Below are 21001 nucleotides of genomic sequence, written 5' to 3' on the forward strand. Positions count from 1 at the left end.
TGGGCTGTGATTATTTTCTTTTTGGAGCAAACGGCAACCCGTAATCATACGGTCTGTTTTCATCGAATTAAACGGGGCAGAAAAGTTACAGATACGAGAAGCGACGTCCGCAGATAGTTTTAAGAATCGGCTCAAGACCCATTTTCATGCTCTTGCTTTTAATTAATTCCATTTTATTTCTTTTACTCTTTTTTATCTTGTTTTATGTTTTTTGCCTAGATCCGTGTTTTATTACTTCTAACTTATTTTATCTGTATTGCTGTTGAGTTTTATTGTTTCCCTTGTTTATAATGTAAAGCACTCTGAGCTGCATTTTATGTATGAAAGGTGCTGTACAAATTTATTATTATTATCATTTCAGACAATCCTCGGTTCCGCTAGGGGCAAATTAAGCCCACTAGGTGGCGGCATCGCAACAACGTCCATAGGTTAAAAAGTACGGTGGCCGTTAGAGCACTGGGGCGTTTCGTTGCGTAGACCAGTGGTTCTCAACCTTTTTGGGGTCCTGGACCCCCTGCGTATTTTTGATCTACCCTGAGGACCCCTCCACCTGATCTTGGGGGAGGGGGGGTTGCAATTTGTAGAAACAGTAGAAACTGCATTTTAAATCGCATTATAGCATTTATTCACTCTTTGGGGCAAAAATAAGAGCTTTCAGTTGTAACTTAGATATAGTTAACAAAACAGAATTCTTATGCAGTAACTTTCAGATATATGTAACAAAACAGAATATGTATTCTGTAACTTTTAACAATGCAAACGGGAGCGAGATCTCTTATTAAAATACAATAAATTACACTTGTGAAACAGATGTAATTAGAGAAAAAAGTCCTGTTACCCTTTATAGTTTAGGCAGATAAAGGTCTCAGTCACATTTGAGTAAAACAATCCTATTTCTATAAATGTCACAGGATCTTTTTTTTTTAAAGATATTTCATTTTCACGGACCCCTTGCAATTACACCACCGACCGCTAGGGGTCCGCGGACCCCACCGGGTTGAGAAACACTGGCGTAGACGGCGTCGCCTTTGTACGCATGCGCTGCGCCGAGGGTCGGTTATTTTGATCCGGCACATTTTGTTTTCCAGACTTCCAACGGTCAGACACAAACGTCAGACGTCTCACAATGTTTACTCCAAACGGTGCGGCGTAGCGTTATGGTTTTCCTCGTTTCCTCACGTTCAATAACATCCCCGTTTTCCTTCCCGTCAGGGAATATTCCCGCTGTGGGGACGGGCTTCAGCCAGCCCCAGGTGGAAACATGCCGTGGATGCGACGTATTGTTCACTGGACCAAAACAGAAGTGATCAGATCCGCCAGCACAGTTTGTCGGAGCGCCAGGTAAATATTAACGCCTGCGCCACACGTTGCCGTTTAGCGATCGTGGCGCGTAAGAATGACACTACTTGTGTCTTCTAGTCGCAGCCCGGCCGTCACCTCGCTGGGCTGTCCGTCATTGCGCGTAGCCCGCCCGCTGGTGGACGATACTAGCAAACTATTGCGCTGTTCTCCGAGCTGCGCGGCGACATGTGACGTAATGCAAACGTGGAAGAGCCGAGGATTTTACAGGCGATGCACGCGGCTCCAAGGGCGTTTGAAATCATTACGCAATGTAATGAACTTGGTGTGACCGGTTATTTTCTTGCCCGGTGCGGGATTCGATACGGGGGGGGGGGTGCGCTGCACCACAAGGCGACGTCACTAACCGCTCGGCTAAAGGGTCAGACCCGTTAGCTAGTGGCTAACGTGTCTTATTAGTAGTTTACAATAGTGTAACCTATTTTTCTGGACTTAGCCTGTTAGTGATTTTAAGTTCCTGTTATAAGCTGCTGCCACAGTATATGCCTTGAGCTCTTATTTTGAAGGCTGGAGAGAGAGCGGAAGTGCTGTGTGCAAATAGAGGTTCCACTTTATTTGGATTCTTCCCCCAACAGAACGCCACAGCAACCACACTGCGTACAGCACTTCCGCTCTCTCTTCAGCGGAAGTGCTGTGCGCAAATAAAGTGGTCCACTTTCGCACGAGGACCACTTTATTTGGATTCTTCCCCCAACAGAACGCCACAGCAACAACACTGCGTACAGCACTTCCGCTCTCTCCAGCCTTCAAAATAAGAGCTAAAGGTATATACTGTGGCAACAGCTTATAACAGGAACTTAAAAATCACTAACAGGCTCTCATTTTGAAGGCTGAAGACAGAGCAGAAGTGCTGTACGCAAATAAAGTGCTCCTCGTGCGAAAGTGGAACCTCCGTATTTGGATTCTTCCCCCAACAGAACTCCACAGCAACCACACTGCGTACAGCACTTCCGCTCTCTCTTCAGCCTTCAAAATAAGAGCTCAAGGCATATACAGTGGCAACAGCTTATAACAGGAACTTAAAATCACTAACAGGCTAAGTCCAGAAAAATAGGTTACAATAGTAACTAAACAATTGCTTATTTTATGAAAGGCTGTCATGTAACGAGATGGCTGGATTTAGGGGGGGGTATTTATCTGCTGGGCATGTTTTAAATTAAATGTAGGAAACATAAACTTAATATAGCTGTCATAATTGGCTGGGGGCATCTCTGCTCATTCGATTGGTTAATTGGTAATGGAGGGGACATTAAGCCAGTAACAAAATGCCCTCCTCTCTCCACTTGTGTGTTTACAGACTTAATCCATGCAACCAGCAGAGACGTGCTTTCCGTCGTGAAACCAAAAGGCCAGAGGCAAAGAGAGACAATTTCACACGAGACACTGACCCTCCGTCCAGTGACGTCAATAATGGTGTGCCACACAAGGTCACTAATCCCTCAACGGGGCCTTCCCAGCCTCCCAAAGTCCCCAGACCCAAGCTTTTCAAACCACTGATGTTTACTATAGGGGTAGGTCCTTTCTGCTAATATGTGAGATTAACTCTCCCAAGTCTTTCTATTCTGTAGAAATGTATGATGGCCAGATGTTACTTTTACTGTTAATGTTGAAGTACAAGAGATGCTATACTCGCTAAAATGACATAGGACAGCGAGATGTAGACTGGTGTTTGGTGTCATCTGACTCCATGTCAGTTTACAGGCTGCTCCTTTGGTGCGGCGGCCATCTTGCAGTATGAGTCGCTGAAGTCAAGAGTTCAGATGGCAAAGGAGGCTGAATCAGAAGACCCATTACAGGTTAGATTGAATGACATCCCCAACCCATCTCCCTCTACAGTTTACACAGCTATCTTAACTGCTGTCATTCAGATATAACAATTATAATTAATAATTAAAACTATTGTTAATACATGACCTTCAGGGGTCCCAGAATATGGCTTACTGGCACAACTGGTGGAACCAACTGACAGACTTCCAGAAACAGCTTATCCTCCTGATGTCCACGGTGGATGACTTCTGGGGCAATCTCACTGAGGGACAAAAGACTGTGACTGGTAACTCATTACTTACAAGCATACACTTACAACAAAGTCACACAGTACAAAAATTATCTTTACATATATATACACTACCGTTCAAAAGTTTGGGATCACCCAAACAATTTTGTGTTTTCCATGAAAAGTCACACTTATTCACCACCATATGTTGTGAAATGAATAGAAAATAGAGTCAAGACATTGACAAGGTTAGAAATAATGATTTGTATTTGAAATAAGATTTTTTTTACATCAAACTTTGCTTTCGTTAAAGAATCCTCCATTTGCAGCAATTACAGCATTGCAGACCTTTGGCATTCTAGCTGTTAATTTGTTGAGGTAATCTGGAGAAATTGCACCCCACGCTTCCAGAAGCAGCTCCCACAAGTTGGATTGGTTGGATGGGCACTTCTTGCGTACCATACGGTCAAGCTGCTCCCACAACAGCTCAATGGGGTTCAGATATGGTGACTGCGCTGGCCACTCCATTACCGATAGAATACCAGCTGCCTGCTTCTGCTCTAAATAGTTCTTGCACAATTTGGAGGTGTGTTTAGGGTCATTGTCCTGTTGTAGGATGAAATTGGCTCCAATCAAGCGCCGTCCACTGGGTATGGCATGGCGTTGCAAAATGGAGTGATAGCCTTCCTTATTCAGAATCCCTTTTACCCTGTACAAATCTCCCACCTTACCAGCACCAAAGCAACCCCAGACCATCACATTACCTCCACCATGCTTAACAGATGGCGTCAGGCATTCTTCCAGCATCTTTTCATTTGTTCTGCGTCTCACAAACGTTCTTCTTTGTGATCCAAACACCTCAAACTTGGATTCATCCGTCCACAACACTTTTTTCCAGTCTTCCTCTGTCCAATGTCTGTGTTCTTTTGCCCATCTTAATCTTTTTCTTTTATTGGTCAGTCTCAGATATGGCTTTTTCTTTGCCACTCTGCCCTGAAGCCCAGAATCCCGCAGCCGCCTCTTCACTGTAGATGTTGACACTGGTGTTTTGCGGGTACTATTTAATGAAGATGCCAGTTGGGGACCTGTGAGGCGTCTGTTTCTCAAACTAGAGACTCTAATGTACTTATCTTCTTGCTCAGTTGTGCAACGCGGCCTCCCACTTCTTTTTCTACTCTGGTTAGAGCCTGTTTGTGCTGTCCTCTGAAGGGAGTAGTACACACCAGTGTAGGAAATCTTCAATTTCTTAGCAATTTCTCGCATGGAATAGCCTTCATTTCTAAGAACAAGAATAGACTGTCGAGTTTCAGATGAAAGTTCTCTTTTTCTGGCCATTTTGAGCGTTTAATTGACCCCACAAATGTGATGCTCCAGAAACTCAATCTGCTCAAAGGAAGGTCAGTTTTGTAGCTTCTGTAACGAGCTAAACTGTTTTCAGATGTGTGAACATGATTGCACAAGGGTTTTCTAATCATCAATTAGCCTTCTGAGCCAATGAGCAAACACATTGTACCATTAGAACACTGGAGTGATAGTTGCTTGAAATGGGCCTCTATACACCTATGTAGATATTGCACCAAAAACCAGACATTTGCAGCTAGAATAGTCATTTACCACATTAGCAATGTATAGAGTGTATTTCTTTAAAGTTAAGACTAGTTTAAAGTTATCTTCATTGAAAAGTACAGTGCTTTTCCTTCAAAAATATGGACATTTCAATGTGATCCCAAACTTTTGAACGGTAGTGTATATATATATATATATATATATATATATATATATATATATATATATATATACATATATCAACACAGATACAGGAAAAAAAGTTTTAATACATTGCAGTACAGGCCTGTTTCGTGCATCGCACACTCATCAGCTGCTAATGATGAGTCCTGTATCTGTGTTGATATTCCGCTCATTAGTTGAGCACTTATAACACCTTGACGCGAGCGTTTTTTTCTCAGAAAACATCAATGGTGTAGATAAAACTGCTCAACAAATGAGGAGCGGACTATTAAGATAGATGTGGGGGGGGGTGGAAGCTTAATTTTTTTCCCACATCTATCTTAATATGTATGTATGTATGTATGTATGTATGTATGTATATATATATATATATATATATAATCCAGTGAGTCAATTAAATGTTTTATGAGACAGTACAAGCCTGTTTCATGCCATAAGCAATCATCAGCTGTCAGTAAAACTACTCGAGAAAAGGACATACCATTTACTGCCTCGTCATGCACATCCCTCGAGTAGCTTTATTGACAGATGATGATTGCTTATGGCATGAAACACTTTGTACTGTCTCATAAAACATTTACTTGACTCACTGGATTTTCTATATATATATATATATATATATATATATATATATATATATATATATATATATATATATATATAACTTTGTTAAAAGAAACACTCAATGGTAGGGCAAGTGCTCAACAAATAAGGCGTAAAATAATCCAGTGAGTCAAGTAAATTATGAGACAGTACAAGTCTGTTATATGTGATCATTCTCTTTCACTCGTTTTTCACTCTTATCAGACAGTCATTTCCAGTTGTAATAACTATTAACTGTGCCCTTGCTTTAAATGTCACTCTGATTAATCTCTGTATTCATTGATTTTTTTTAACTTATTGCCCAGGTATTATTGCAATAAATGCCATAGTGCTGTGCTGTTGGCGGATCCCCTCTATGCAAAGATCCATGATCAAATACTTCACCTCCAACCCTGCCTCCAGTAAGTTAAGCCTTCTCATCCAATATTACAGATAGAGGAGCTCTCCTAAAGTTCATAAGTGATTATGAAGTCCCCATACATTTTATTTAAGCTTAAACGGTTTTTAAATCCATGTAGTTTATTTAAAGGATGAATCCGTTGTATTGAGTCTTATTTCCATAGTTTTGACCATTGTGCATATCGGTTATACCATTTTGCTCACTGGCTTCATTGTTGAGATTTTGGATACGAGACCGCCACAGGACTCAGCTTTACAATGGCATCTTATGGGGTACAGGAACCTCAGCATCAAACGTGTTTCAGAAAGTCCAATTTAATCCCAATTATCTAAATCATGTATTTGAAAGTGAAAACAAAAAAGTGCAAGTTAAAATTCAAACTGTCCAGTATTGTCAGTGATATATTGCATTGCTTAGTTACTTCCTGGTTCAGCTTGCAGGAATGACCAGCCCATACTCACCAAAGTATGGGCTGGTATGTATAGATCGATAAACTACCCTGCCAGCACAACTGAGAAGTCATCGATGACGGGACATTATGTACACAGTCCAGCTGAGGCATCACAGGGTTTTGTTGTTGTTGTTTAAGGGACAGGTTTATAGACTCGTTTTCAGTTGTCCAGCTGTGGTCCCGTGTCCAAGATCTCCAGAAAGAAGCCCGTGAGTAAGGTAATATAATAACCGATATGCATGATAGCAAAAACTATTAAAATAGGACCCAGGTTGTAAAAAAATTGAATTTTCTTTTATTAAATACTTAATACCTGCCATACAAGCACAACAATAACTTGCATCATGAATATTTTGTTCTTCTGTGTGTTGTAAATTTCGTATATCTGTTGTTTTTTTCTCACATCAGAAATACAGTGCCTTCCCATGGTCTTGTCCTCCTTTAGCCACTACTCCATAATCCACATGGTGGCCAACATGTATGTCCTGTGGACGTTCTCCTCCAGCATCGTATCTCTCCTGGGCAGGGAGCAGTTTCTCGCCGTCTACCTTTCTGCAGGTATTTAGCAGTGGAAGAACCAACAACAAAAGCAGCAGCTTGAGGGATTGACTGAATGAGTAGAGGAAGTCGGTTTATTTGACTTTTTTGAGCTTAAAAGGGGAAAATGGTAGCCCATTCAACATACGAATGTAACAGACTCTGCTTACATCAATGTAACAACTCCCATAAACCTCTTTATACTGTCTTTTACTCATTTTTTGCAGTATGAACTAGTTGGAAAGGATAAAGCTGGAAGTTGAGTGCACTAAAATGAAAGTGGCTGTGATTTGGAATGATGCCGGTGGAAGAGGAGAAAGTGGGTGAAAAAGGAGTTTTACAACTGTTGCAGTAGCAGATTGAACCGATTTTAAAAGAGTAGCTTCTGGGGTTGAGGAAAATGAGAGATGGATAAACTGAATCCTACAAATTATTTTTTGGGCTTTTTTGTTTTGCTATATTAAGACAGGATAGGCGAGAGTGATGCGGAACACCACGCAACACAGGTCTTGGCCTGGGTTCAAATGTAAGATTTGCCCAAAAGATGTTCTTCAGAATCTGCTCTAAGCTTTATAATGCACAGGGCTTGTTGTGTTTGTGAAAGCAGAAATGTTTTCACACCTCTGAATTTAAAGGCCACACTGAGGACTTTAGCATGCAGATGAGCTTCCTCATGGCAGTTTCTGACAGTTTAAGCTCAAATTCTTTAGTTCTGCAAACTGAAAGAATTCATCAGCTGTGTGGATGGATGATCGCAGCTACACTTGCAGCTGAGGAAGTTGATCCATCAGTTCTTGGCCGATTTGGTTACAGTCCAACTGCAACTTGGGGGTTGGTCACATGAACTGCCAACTCCCCTGAAATATGGACTGAAGCGTTGTTTGTTGGAGAAATGAACGATCGATGGTGTTTTAAGCCCCCAACGTACTCTTCAAGGCAGCGCCGCATGGAAGGCACTCCCCAGTTTCAGCCAATCACAGCACTGGTGCTAACCCTAACCCTAACCAGTGCTGTGATTGGATGAAACTGTTGGGGGCGGGGAGTGCCTTCCATGCAGCGCTGCCTTGAAGAGTACGTTGGGGGCTTAAAACACCATCGAAGGAAATTAACATTCAGTTGAATCACTATTCTGGCAGCCTTTCAGGTGAACAGGCCTGCGATCAACATGCCAACTAGATTAGATCCCAAGACCTGAGGGATCTGGGCCGTTATGTTGGTGCGAGAAAACATCATATTATAGATTGATCTCATATTTCCCTGTTTATGTTGATTAATCAGCATTTTGAAATGCCACAACTGTCAGGTGTACGATTATCCCGGCAAAGAAGAAATGGTCATAATACTCTGATATGAAACAAATTTCTGCACACAAATTAACACTTTATATATGTGGAAACAATTCTTGGAACATGAAACCAAACCTTCAAATGTTGAGTTTTTTTTTTTTTATAATGTAAAATACAGGACAAAGAGAGTCCTGTTAGTAGAGGTGCAGAGATTGATGGCGGCAGATGTGGGTTAACTGTCATTTCTTAATCTCTGCCTGTGTGTATTTTTCAGGTGTGATCTCCACCATGGTTAGCTACATGTGTAAAACTGCCACTGGACGTATTTATCCATCATTAGGGGCGGTAAGTGTCCTTGCTGATATCTCTTCACAGTATAATTCATTAAAAACAAAGCTCAGTGATTTAAGGAAAAATAAAAAGAATAATTTCATGTCCATTCCTTTGTGGCCTTTACAGTCAGGTGCCGTCATGACAGTCCTCGCAGCGGTTTGTACGAAGGTGCCGGAGGCAAAACTGGGCATTATCCTCCTCCCGATGGTCACTTTCACTGCAGGAAATGTAAGCTAAGAGACTTGATGTTTGTGTTTATGTTCGATGTGGTGTTAGTGACACGTACGTATGTGTGCCCATTTTGTGCGTGTGCTTCGTGAATGGTATGAAGTGGCCTTGTGGGATAACAACTCTTGATGTATCATACTCGTATGTTAGCTGTAATGCCACACATAGACTTCAGGGGGCATTAACATCCTCATGCGGTTTGTTTTCACTGCAGGCAACACATGCAAGTGTAAGATAGTGGCCAGTTTTGTGTGAGTGAATGTGTAAGTATGAATGTATGTATGAAAGCACAGTAGAGAGATGCAAAATACCATGCATTGTGTAGTATTTAATCAAACTTAAAATTTTCTTGTACCGGTCTTTCTTTAGGCTTTGAAAGCTCTTATTGCCGTAGATACAATGGGACTCGTATTAGGATGGCGGCTGTTGGATCATGCAGCCCACCTTGGCGGAGCACTCTTTGGAATGTAAGGGGCCAGTGTCCATATTCAACACTTAAAAAAAGCCATCACATCAAGGAGAGCTACCTTTTGCCTTTTAATGTATGTACAGTATTTATTTTAAAAGTTGTAAATGAGGAAAGCAAGTCAAGGACAGACAGAGACAGACGCAGATATCTGACTGAGGTGATTTATATTTAAGCAAATAAATGTCAGCCTCCTTTTCTCCTTACACACTAGTCACTTACGTAGTCATCTGAATAATGTACATAGCTGTTGAAAATGTAATTCACAACAGGGAGATATCAACCTTTAGCAGCTCATGCATGCCACCAAAGATAACTGTATAAAATCATAACTTGCAATGAAGGATCCATCCAATATCCGAACCGCTTATCCTGCTCTCAGGGTCGCAGGGATGCTGGAGCCTATCCCAGTAGTTATTGGGCAGCAGGCAGGGAGACACCCGGACAGGCCACCAGGCCATCACAGGGCCCACACACACGCGCACACACACACACACACACACACATTCATACCTAGGAGCAATTTAGTATGGCCGATTCACCTGACCTAGATGTCTTCGGACTGTGGGAGGAAACCAGAGCCCCTGGAGGAAACCCACGCAGACACGGGGAGAACATGCAAACTCCACACAGAGGACCTCCCCTCAGGTTGGACTATCCCAGGGCTCGAACCCAGAACCTTCTTGCTGTGAGGTGACTGTGCTAACCACTGCGCCACCGTGCCGCCCCAGCGATGGATTATTTGTGACAATTGAATTCGAGAGACAATTCTTCTGCCATAAATTAAAAGAAAATACTGAAACAATTCAGCGAAAGAATTTCCAATGTAAGCGCAAATGTTGGATGGTTCTGTGGTCAAAGGAAATAACAAGGAATTAGTGATTGTTTTATGGCAGCTTAATGTAAATTAAAAAATCATGCATCTTCAACAGCCCTAGAAATGTATGTCATAGAATTGAACTGTTGTTAGGGAGGCTCACTTCCTACTGATGTCTCTGTCCATTTGTCCTGTCCTTCTGATGTCTCTCTGCAGATGGTATGTAGCATACGGTCACAAACTGATTTGGAGAAAGAGGGAGCCTCTGGTGAAGCTGTGGCATAACATACGCTCCGGAGGTGCTGGTGGGGGCAGGCCTGGAGGAGGACCAGGGATTGGTGGCGCTGGAGGGGCTGGACCACTGTAAGGCTTAGCTGGCCCTCCCTCCAACCACAGGAATAGAAAATAAGACATCGCGGTACAAACAGACCCGCTAATTCGCCAGATGGTTCGGCCTTCATACACGGTGGTATAATCCAGACGGTGATTTGATGCCATACCCCAGTTAATATCCTACGAGCTGCATTCTCAGCAATTTTCCGCATTGTCACCTGCCGAAAGGTGGTGCATCGGTGTCTGATAAGGCATTCATATTGAATTGTTGATTAAACGCGGTGGTCTTTAACTGCAGAATTCTACTATTGAAATGTATTAATAGTTATGCAAGATACTTTTACTTTATATCTAAAATAGGATTTAATAATTGGGATTTTTTTGTATATTTCTCCACTATGGAAAGGAAAAATGAGTGTTAAATAAACAATAAATTAAACAGGCCTTATCATATGTTGAAACTGATAGTAGCCTTTATGCCATGATGTAACAAATTCAGATCTTGCATAAAGGTGAGGTTGTTGTCATGTTGTAGTTTGTGCGAGCGAAGATGTGTAGCGAAGAATGACAAATACCTCCTACGTGTTTTCTGACCTGGAAAACTAAACTTCCCTCTTTTGTGGGAAATGTCCTGGGAACACTTAAAATAAACTCATTACGCACTTCTCATTTTTTTATGCTCCCCCCCCCCCCACATACCTCACTGCAACAAAGTGCAGCATCACCATGAAGCCCATTCTAATCAAACAAAAACAAAATACCCAGAACCTTTATGTATCAGCCTACTAATAGTGCAGTAAAATAACATCTTATTCTTTTTGACTTACTTTTAGGCCTTAAACTGAAGGTAATGATTTTAAGACAGGTATTCCTTTGAAATCTCAAACCGTCCGCTTTGTATGCAACTCCTCCACTTATCTGCAAAGTTCTTGCAATGTTCATGCTCTTCCTCGCAACTGTCCTGCAACATGGAAAGGGAAATGATGGGTGAAATTCATCAAACTAAACAGCAAAGATGTCTAGTTTTCAAATGCAATACCTACTGTGAATATTAGTATGAAAAGGCTGGAATACTCGTCTCTTTGCAAATTGATGTAATATAGTGTTTGGGTAAAACAAATGTTTCTCCCGAAAACACTGTTGCAACACCTTTCCCCAATTTGAAGACTGTTTGTCACTGAAAATTTTGATACCCGCTGTCTCAAGAAAGCTGCAAGCGAGTATAATTGCGGATCTTATATCGATTCAAACACGTGACACTAGTGTCTTGGAAGTGGGATGCCTCTGCATATAGAGTTCACTTATAACGGGTGGCTAACCATGTGCCATGGAGAGCCATGTGTATGCAGGTTTTCATTCCAGCCGGACTCCACACTGATTTGACTGATCAGCAACCCTTCAACCAAAGAGGAAGAATGTACCAGTGAAATCGCCCTCATGTATTAATCGTTACTATGGGCAAATTTGTGCGTACACACCCATGGAATTTTTTAGCCGTCAAGTTTGTCTGACAGTCAGCAGCAAAGCATGGTGGTTATTTGTAATTCTTTCCTCCTAACATCTACTGTCTACCTCTTGCAACAAGCAATCACCCAGGCCTGCAAAGACATCAGTGTTAGCCAGTTGGTGTCTAAATTCAGGGGTTACCCAGGTTCTACACTGGTCTCTGAGACAAACTTCAGGGCTAAAAAATCCCATGGGTGTGTCCGCACTAATTTGCCCATAGTAATGATTGCTACATGAGGCCCCTGGTGTGGAGTCGGGTTGGAATGAAAACCTGCATACACGTGGCTCTCCATGTCACATGATTAGCCACCGCTGACTTCAAAAATATTTGTCAGGCAAGAACAGGAGATACTGCTGACATGGGAGGAATAAGAAGGCATTCCTGACAAATTAAATTATGGGACATAACTGATGTTCCTGGAAATGGTCTTTCATTTCATTTTTCTGACCCTCAACAGACACCAGGAGCATCAGATACTGAGCTTCTTGCTTGTGGTTTTAGGATGTAGTTGGCTAACGCCACAGCTATTAATTTATTTGTGTATTCTTCTTTAAAGAAGAATTTAATTTGGCAAGTTATTAGACATACAAGCATGGCTGACAAACGGATGATCCAAAATACTGTAAAGACATCTTTTTAAATTAATTTATTCATCCTGCTTACTAATTAAACCACTGCACGAGCCAAGTGTTCGCGTTTTCATGTGTTTATTCATTAGGTGTTTGTTAAGCAACATCAAGAGGTAGAGGGACTTCAATCACTAGGCCTCATCTCAGTCATTTCTAATTAACATTTCTGAAAGAAATTTTTGTATAATTGCGCATAATAAATGCAAAATTGGTCATATTGAGAGCTGAGTCTGGGCAATTTTGCAAAGAGATTATACAAATATTTGCACATGTACACACATTCATGCACAAAAACTGCTATAAACACACGCACACACACAGTTGTCACAAAAGTAATGGCAAACTGAAATAACATCATCATTGGAGTCATACTGCGGACACTGCAATAGTGTCGTATGAACGGTTCCATAGGCACTATTGGTGGTTCAGTGATCCTAGGTTCCAATGAGTCCTTGTCATCTGGTCTCGCCAAGATCTGGTCTACATGTCTGCTTATGATGTTACCATCCCCTAACATGACCTTGTAGGAAACTGGTCCTGTGACTTTGGTAATAAAACCAGGGATCCACTTAGGCCCGTGACTGAAGTTTCTTGTGATCACTGCATCTCCCTCCTGGAAACTTCGCCCTGATACTTGCTTGTCATGATGTTTCTTTTGGATGCTCTAGTTTGGTTCGATCCTTATTTGGAGGGCTAGGTGAACTTGGACCTTCACCTTCTACCTTGCAACATTTCAGCAGGAGACAACCCCGTGGTGGGCCGTGGGGTAACGTGGTAGTTAAACAGCACTAAACAACACTTTAGTGGTGAGGCACCCCTCTCCAAATCATTGACTTGAATGTTTGGACTGCTCTCTCGGTGCAGCTGTTTGAGGAAGCATGATATGGAGCCGAGGTGATCAGGAATAATTTATTGTCATTTCTTTTGTGTACTTGCATACACAAAAGAAACGAAATTCCATTTCCCCCAGCCCATAGCAGTGCGACACAGAAGACAAAAACACATCCCAAATTTCCCAAAAACACCACCACCAAAAACATACATAAATAGAGAGAATAAAGCAAAAAAAAAAAAAAAACACAAACCGTTAACAACACAGTCCAAAAATTCCATTGTCCAGAGAATGAACACCAGCCAGGATGACTGTTGGAACTGCCAGTCTGCATGGGCTAGCAGTTAGCTTAGCCTGCCCCGCTCCCCCATCCTGTCAGACCGCCCTTGGTGTTTCCTCTTCGGGCGCAGTTCCAGCAGGGCCATGGTCCCTGGGCCCACCAGATACAGCAGACCAGGCTCCCCCAGCTGACCCAACGCCAGCTCTCCCAGCCAAACACAACAACATTAAAACACAGTCAACGCTAGGTAAGGCCACTGCCAGACTGCCCTCGGTGTTATCAGAACTGCCGGTCTGCATGGGCTAGCAGTTAGCTTAGGCTGCCCCACTTCCGCGTCCTGTTAGACCGCCTTCAGGCGCAGCTCCGGTCAGGGTTGTGGTCCCTGGGCTCACAGGGTGCAGCAGACCAAGCTCTCCCAGCCGATCCAGCGCCAGCACTCCCAGCCATCAAACAACAAAACAAAGACGCAGACGTGGACAAACACACTGCATGGACAGTACTGGGTCAGGCCGCCGCAAATGTAAGTCCGCGCCGCTATCTTCCCACACCAGTACTGGGTGAGGCCGCTACAAACATGAATTCGTGCCGCCATCTTCCCACACCAGAAACGGAAAATATGATGTAATGTGTTCAATGCCATTTTTCCGCATGAATTCTTCAAATTCTGCACTCACAAAACGTGAGCCATTATCAGACACAATCATCTTGGCTAATCCTTGACTGCAAAAAATCTTCTGCAAACAGTCAATTGTGATGGCTGAGGTTACTGGGTAAACATCCATCCACTTGGAATAGGCATCAATCAAGATCAAAAACGTGACCCATAAAAGGTCCAGCATAATCAATATGACCAAAGAAAGTTGAATCAGTTCATCTGGACACAAGATTTATTGACAGAAACATTTCATCACTAATCTAAGTGACCTCTTCAGTCTCAACTTACTGCAGATATCCCCACCCTTAAACAATACAGTGGCATAACAACCGAAAACAACAATCGGTTTCACATACAAATTACAGTGACCATTAACTAGTCAAGTGGGTTTTCTTTATTTGGCCATTTATTTATCTGGCCGTGGCTACAATGGCAATGTGTACTATTCACAGAGGATTGGGGAATGGTTGTAACCACAGCATTGTAAGATGGCGACAGATGTACTCTTAGGACACCCCTCCCCGGTTCAGAGATGGTCGCTCCCTCTTCAATATATGGCCTCTTTGACTCCTGTGGAGTCCTGGCCTGACACGTCCCCCAGCACAAACAGAGCACTATAGTGTATGCTGTTAAGTGTTGCAAGAATTGCCGTGACTTGTACATCAGGGAAACCAGACGCTGGCCAAGAGGATGGCGCAAATCAGAAGAGCTACCTCGTCAGGCCAGGACTCCGCAGTCTACACCCATCTACAGGCCAGTGGCCACTTTTTCCAAGGATGAGGATGTGCACATCCTTGATAGGGAGGAACGCTGGTTTAAACAGGGAGTCAAGGAGGCCCTCTATGTGAAGAGGGAACAACCATCCCTGAATGTGGGGGGGCTAAGAGTAAATCTGTCACCATCTTACAGTGCTGTAATTACACCCAATTCCTAAACACATTGTATCAAGATGAACTGATTCAACTTTCTTTGATTTTCTTACCTGATTATTGAGCATGCATGAAGACACAATCAATATGCAATCTCTGCCAAGCTTTACTTGGCCACTCCCAGGGGTGGAGCGGAGCAGGTACTGACACCTTTAGATGTTTTTGACATGTGCTACATCCTTTCACCAGTGCTTCAGTGCTGCAATCTAACTTATGCCACCAACAGTAGCTTCGTGCCAATGCTTTCATCTTGGAGATGCCAGTGTGACCATGATGTAATTGGTGTACCAATGCTTTACGCCCTGGCTGAGATACAATCACACATGACCCCCACAATATACACCTATCCTGCACACTTAACTCGGTATTTCTCACAGCATAAGGCAGGAATACTGAGTCTGAGTGTTGTGGCCAGCCATGTTGGACAAACTGTCTAACTTGGGACAACACAGGGTCTTTACCTGTCCATCTGCTTATTTCGGCTGCCAACACGAGGGTTACATCCTCCATCATCAGTACTCAATCCTCTTGCTCTGCCTTTGTGGGCTGCTGAGGCAGTGGGAGTCGACTCATGGCATCTGCGTTGCCATGTTTCCCTGGCTTGTAAATTACATACTCGTATGCTCCCAAGGTTACCACCTATTTCTGGACATGTGGGAACGCCATTTGAGGCGCTGTCTGTGAATGTTCTCATTCATCCAGGTCATGGTTATCCAAAGGAATTGAATCAAGTCCAGTTGCACTTGATTCAATTCCTTTGGATATTTGAGGCACTGCTTTCAGCTCATTGAAGAGAGACAGTAGAGGTTTGTGGTCTGTGCAAACAAACTTCCTACTGTACAAATACTTATGGAAGCGCTGTATTCTGAACATCACAGCCAGGCCCTCCTTGTCAAGTTGTGAGTAATTTGATTTAGCCGACGTCAGTGTAGGTAACATGAAGCTTAATTGTCTCTTGCCTTAATGGTCTCTTGCCGGCATGCGATGCGACAACACTGTCCCCACTCTGTAGGGCAACGCATTACAGGACAAGATTAAGTTTTTCTGGCTGTCATAATCCACCAATACTTCCAAAGATTGCATGAGCCGCTTAGACTCCTCAAAAGTCATTTCCCTCTCACTCTCCCATTTCCACTGGGTATCTTTTCTCAAACAGTTTGTGCAATGGGGCCAACAATGTTGACATATTTGGCAGGAACCTATTTCAGTAGTTGAGCAAGCCTAAGTACACTCTCAGTTCTGTGACATTAGTAGATGCTGTTGCATTCTGCATTGCCATTACCTTGTGTGGTAGAGGGTGAAGTCCTGAGGCATCCATTCTTATGACCTAAGAACTCTGCTTCCCACTTAATGAAGGCACACTGATTGAGCTTTAGCTGAAGACCCCCTTCCTGCAGCCACGCCAGGACCTCGTTCAGGGTTGCCGAGTGCTCCTGATCGCTCCGTCCTGTCACCAAGATGTCAAGTCAAGTCAATTTTATTCGTACAGCCCAATATCACAAATTATAAATTTGTCTCAAGGGGCTTGTCATCAACTTAAAGGGCCACGTTTGTAATTCCTACCACCAGACTCTCCACCAGTCGCTGAAAGATAGCTGGGCTAAAAGAAACACTGAAAGGAAGACGATTTACCTGGGAAAAACTCCTTAGACTGTGATTCTGGCTGCCCACTGAACTCGACAATATTGCCCGTTTCTTTCCCGCCTCTGTTGTCTCATTTGCCTCGAAAAAATGATCCAACACTTCGCAATACTCCTCCCAAGTCTGTCTATGTCTATCAAATGGAGTGAGCGTCCCTACCATAGCTGCCGCCGCCGCCATTACGTGGGTAGAGTTTGGCTCAGTCTTCTCGGGACAGTGGCAGCTAGCTAGCCAAGAATTTCGAATGTTGTGACTGAAGTCGAAGTCAGCGTGAGTGACCTGGACGGTACTGGTGATATACCAGATATACCTATGTAAACTACTAATAAGACACGTTAGCCCCTAGCTAACGGGTCTGACCCTTTAGCCGAGCGGTTAGTGACGTCGCCTTGTGGTGCAGTACACCCCGTATCGAATCCCGCACCGGGCAAGAAAATAACCGGTTACACCTATAACATGCGCGGATCCAGAGGGGCTCCCACCCGGGCCTCGGCTCAGGATCAGGCCTGTCACTCGATCCATCCCATATGACAATCTGATACTGTTTACATTTGCCTGATTTCTGTCAACGGTTATACATGGCTTGGATATGCTATACACAACTGTAACCGGTTATGTTCTTGCCCGGTGCGGGATTCGATACGGGGTGTACCGCACCAGAAGTCGACATCACTAGCCGCTCGGCTAAAGGGTCAGACCCGTTAGCTAGGGGCTAACGTGTCTTATTAGTAGTTTACACAACTGATTTCCACACATCAGTACCTTGCAGACTCCCAGACTGCTTTAGGGAAGTTAGTTTATCGAAAAATCGTAAACACTGAAATGAACCCACCGAGCACAAGTAGGAATAAGCTGAGGGGGGGGGCAGCCCAGCCTGCGACTCTTCACGGTCCAAACTGCCCTCCTTTGTGCATCTTGTGGAAATCGACGCATCACACGGCCTCGAACGGAACAGCCCCGAGCCGCACAACACACTGTTCCTCCATCAGCCGCAACAAATCGGCGAGAAATGGGCCGAAAACGCGGGGGGAAAAAATCACTGAAACGTCGCGAAGGCAGAGCCAGACGTTGGTAGACAACATGGCGCCTGTCGAGCACGTGACAGGCTCTCGGCCAATCACAGCGCGTGTTGCAACGATCAAAGGTCGGCCAGGTTCTCGCGATACACGGCACTGGTTTAACCGGCTCTCTATTGCCATCTAGAGGCATTCTTGCCACAACGCTCCATTTACTACAGGTAAGTTAAGTGGCAGATGCTTTAACTGGTACTGAATTAACTGGATCGTTTCAACTACAGGATCATTGATACACATTCATTTGATTAGTTTACTACTACTACTACTTTCGGCTGCTCCCGTTAGGGGGCGCCACAGCGGATCATCCGTTTCCATTTCTTCCTGTCTTCTGCGTCTTCCTCTGTCACACCAGCCACCTGCATATCTTCCCTCACCACATCCATAAACCTCCTCTTTGGCCTTCCTCCTCTCCTCTTCCCTGGTAGCTCCATATTCAGCAATTCATTTGATTAGTTTAATGTGCAATAAATAAATAAAAAAACCCACACGTTTGCATTGCTGCATCGCCTTGCTTCTGGTACAATGAGGTATTTATTTTAATCATTTTTAAACCATCTTGCAGTGCTGTGATTGCAACCATTCCCAAATCCTCTGTGAACAGTGCACATTGCCACTGAAACTCTGCTCACGGCAATTTTGCACACGAAACCGGTCGTTTTCAGTCGTTACGCCACTGTATTGTTTATAAGGGCGGGCATACCTGCAGTCAGCCGAGACTGAAGAAGTCACTTAGACGAGCGGTGAAACGTTTCTCTCTCGATAAAACGTTGTGTCCAGGTGAGCTGATTCAACTTTCTGTGATTTTCTTGCCCGGATTATTGAGCATGCATCAAGACATATATAGTAAGACTGACGTCTGCTGGTTTAAGATGTATTAGAAATGGAAAAGCTGCTTCGGTGACAACAAAAAGATCTTTTGTCAAACACAAGATGTCTTTTCAGGTTGACAATATGCATAGTTAGTCATTTGTGGAAGAGTTTGTACCATCCTTGCTTTGGTTCAAAAGGTCGACGTTTCCCATATTGTCCCACTGATGTACTGGTGAGACTAGCTGATATACTATGAGGTACAACTGGAGGGAAAAAAAAGGAGAAAGATTGCATCCTACATCAACAAGATAGGCATGATATAGTATATTGTCTTTTTGACTGTAAACCTCTACATCAGTCAACACAGACCTCTGATGTGATATAAGCCAAATATTACAGACCTACCCAAATACTACTTGAGTCTGCCATCTTTCCATTCAGCGTCTTACCATCCAGAACGGACTGCTTCTTAGCCCCTGCTCTTATGGTTGGCATAGCTAGGGAAGCCAAACTGGCAGAGCATCAAGTTGGAAAAGCTGAGTGGCATGGTGCCATAAATTTGTACCAGCCTGTTCAGGCAGTAAGATCTCTGAAGCAGGTGCTCAGGTCGATGCCACATACCGAGGTATCCACTGCTGGCATCTTTCTCCAGGTTTCGAAGGTCAACAGGCCTGACAAAGACCCCTGAGGGTCTGTTGGTGCTGCTCTTTGACCTGGAAGTGCTGGACAACCTGGACTGCTGCCCCAAATATAAAGCTACGGCAAAGTTCATGGCGATATCATCACAATTCTGGGTTTCATCCACCAGCGTGTGCACTGCTCCCGGTTGGTCCTGGAAGAGCTGCAGGTAGCGACGGTGGAAAAAGGCAGCACCGATCAGCACCATGGAGTACCTGAGATAGGTGGATATTTACACATAAGTACAGAAGCTATGGGACAATATTTAAGGATTAACCAAAAACAAGACTAGGGGCATACTGACACAAAATCTACACAGGAAGACATTGCCTAAAGATGCTTTGTTATACTTAAGTAGAATGATGACCTACTTGTCACCACCACCCATTTCTGGATCCTGTAGCTCAAAGCTGCCATAGCTGTACACCTTTGCTGCCGTGGCGACATGTTTCCTGGGGACAAACCCAACAATCTGATCTGGAAATTGCTGCGGAATGAGAGACAAAATAACTTAACAACAACAAACAAGCAACCGGTGCATCAGCTTACGCCAGTGAGTCTATATATGAAGCTGTCGGGTACAATATAAAGCTAAATAATGTGTTCTTAAAATGTGCTGTCTCGTTATAAATCGACGACATTAAGATGTATGGGACGATAACAAGTCTCAACTGCGATATCTTTGAAGGGCACAATTACCTTCCAAACAGAGAAAGCGAAACTGATGTCAGGAACACTGGCCAGAGTGTCATCGTCCAGCATCAATACAGCTAAGAATCATAACAAGGACAAACTCTTACCAGAAATAAAACCCATGGAAAAACAGGTCGAGAAAGATAAAACAGAAAACAGAGGGAATTCATGCCGGCGCACAAAACACGCATACACGCACAACATAGCATCGTGGTGGACGTACTGACCATCTGTATCAATCTCTGGGAATGGCTGCAGTCTATTGCGCATTCGATTGACACTCTGCTCCTTAAAGACCACAGGAACCGGATGTGGGCCAAGGGAGTTCCATAGTTTTTGGGGTGTTTGCTCCCCAACATTGTTCCAGACTATGATGATCCGCTGGACACGAGGCACTGCTTGGTAATGGTTCAGGAGTTTAAGCAGAATGTCTGTACGATTATACGTTTGGATGACTATAGTAAATCTCTCCCCCCCGTCACCCTCTGCTCCATCATCCCTACGGCTGGGTGAGGGGTCGTCCCTGTTAGACGTTGCTCTGCCAAGCACTCCCACGATGCTCGCTCCGCCTCGATCCTCGGGCAACAGAGCCGTCAAGGCCGCACCAACCAGGAGGAGCAGCAGTAAAGGCCAAAGCAAGTAGGTCCGCCGCAGACCCATCCAGCCACGGGGGATTCTGTTAAGGGACAGTGACCTGGATCAGAATCAGGCTT

The 21001-nt window shown here is 43.7% G+C and overlaps 2 protein-coding genes across 2 annotated transcripts; one reads left to right on the forward strand and one right to left on the reverse strand.

Moving 5' to 3' along the window:
• The first annotated feature begins 630 nt into the window (after positions 1–630).
• parla (presenilin associated, rhomboid-like a) lies at positions 631–11555 on the forward strand. Its single transcript, XM_056292595.1, has 10 exons — positions 631–1341; positions 2657–2870; positions 3054–3155; positions 3280–3412; positions 6013–6108; positions 6967–7116; positions 8656–8726; positions 8841–8942; positions 9312–9409; positions 10442–11555. The coding sequence occupies exons 1-10, from the start codon at positions 1262–1264 to the stop codon at positions 10590–10592; spliced, it is 1197 nt and encodes a 398-aa protein (XP_056148570.1). The 5' UTR covers positions 631–1261; the 3' UTR covers positions 10593–11555.
• Positions 11556–18626: 7071 nt separating this feature from the next.
• extl2 (exostosin-like glycosyltransferase 2) lies at positions 18627–20696 on the reverse strand. Its single transcript, XM_056292604.1, has 4 exons — positions 20516–20696; positions 20295–20365; positions 19967–20082; positions 18627–19810 (listed from the first exon to the last, which is right to left on the reverse strand). Exons 1-4 carry the CDS (start codon positions 20556–20558, stop codon positions 19387–19389), a joined length of 654 nt encoding a protein of 217 aa, XP_056148579.1. The 5' UTR covers positions 20559–20696; the 3' UTR covers positions 18627–19386.
• Between the last annotated feature and the right edge of the window lie 305 nt (positions 20697–21001).

The sequence above is a fragment of the Lampris incognitus genome, chromosome 14 (genome assembly GCF_029633865.1).
Source record: "Lampris incognitus isolate fLamInc1 chromosome 14, fLamInc1.hap2, whole genome shotgun sequence".
Classification (NCBI taxonomy): Eukaryota; Metazoa; Chordata; class Actinopteri; order Lampriformes; family Lampridae; genus Lampris; species Lampris incognitus.

What these genes read in the sequence shown, in the direction of transcription:
- parla (XM_056292595.1), top strand. Translation starts at nt 1,262, where the DNA reads ATGCCGTGGATGCGACGTATTGTTCACTGGACCAAAACAGAAGTGATC. An exon ending in CACTGATGTTTACTATAGGG is followed by an intron (nt 2,871 to 3,053) that starts GTAGGTCCTTTC and finishes ACTCCATGTCAG; the next exon opens with TTTACAGGCTGCTCCTTTGG. An exon ending in TCACTTTCACTGCAGGAAAT is followed by an intron (nt 8,943 to 9,311) that starts GTAAGCTAAGAG and finishes GTCTTTCTTTAG; the next exon opens with GCTTTGAAAGCTCTTATTGC.
- extl2 (XM_056292604.1), bottom strand. Translation starts at nt 20,558, where the DNA reads ATGCGCAATAGACTGCAGCCATTCCCAGAGATTGATACAGATG. An exon ending in CCCAGAGATTGATACAGATG is followed by an intron (nt 20,366 to 20,515) that starts GTCAGTACGTCC and finishes TATGATTCTTAG; the next exon opens with CTGTATTGATGCTGGACGAT. An exon ending in TCGCTTTCTCTGTTTGGAAG is followed by an intron (nt 20,083 to 20,294) that starts GTAATTGTGCCC and finishes CTCATTCCGCAG; the next exon opens with CAATTTCCAGATCAGATTGT.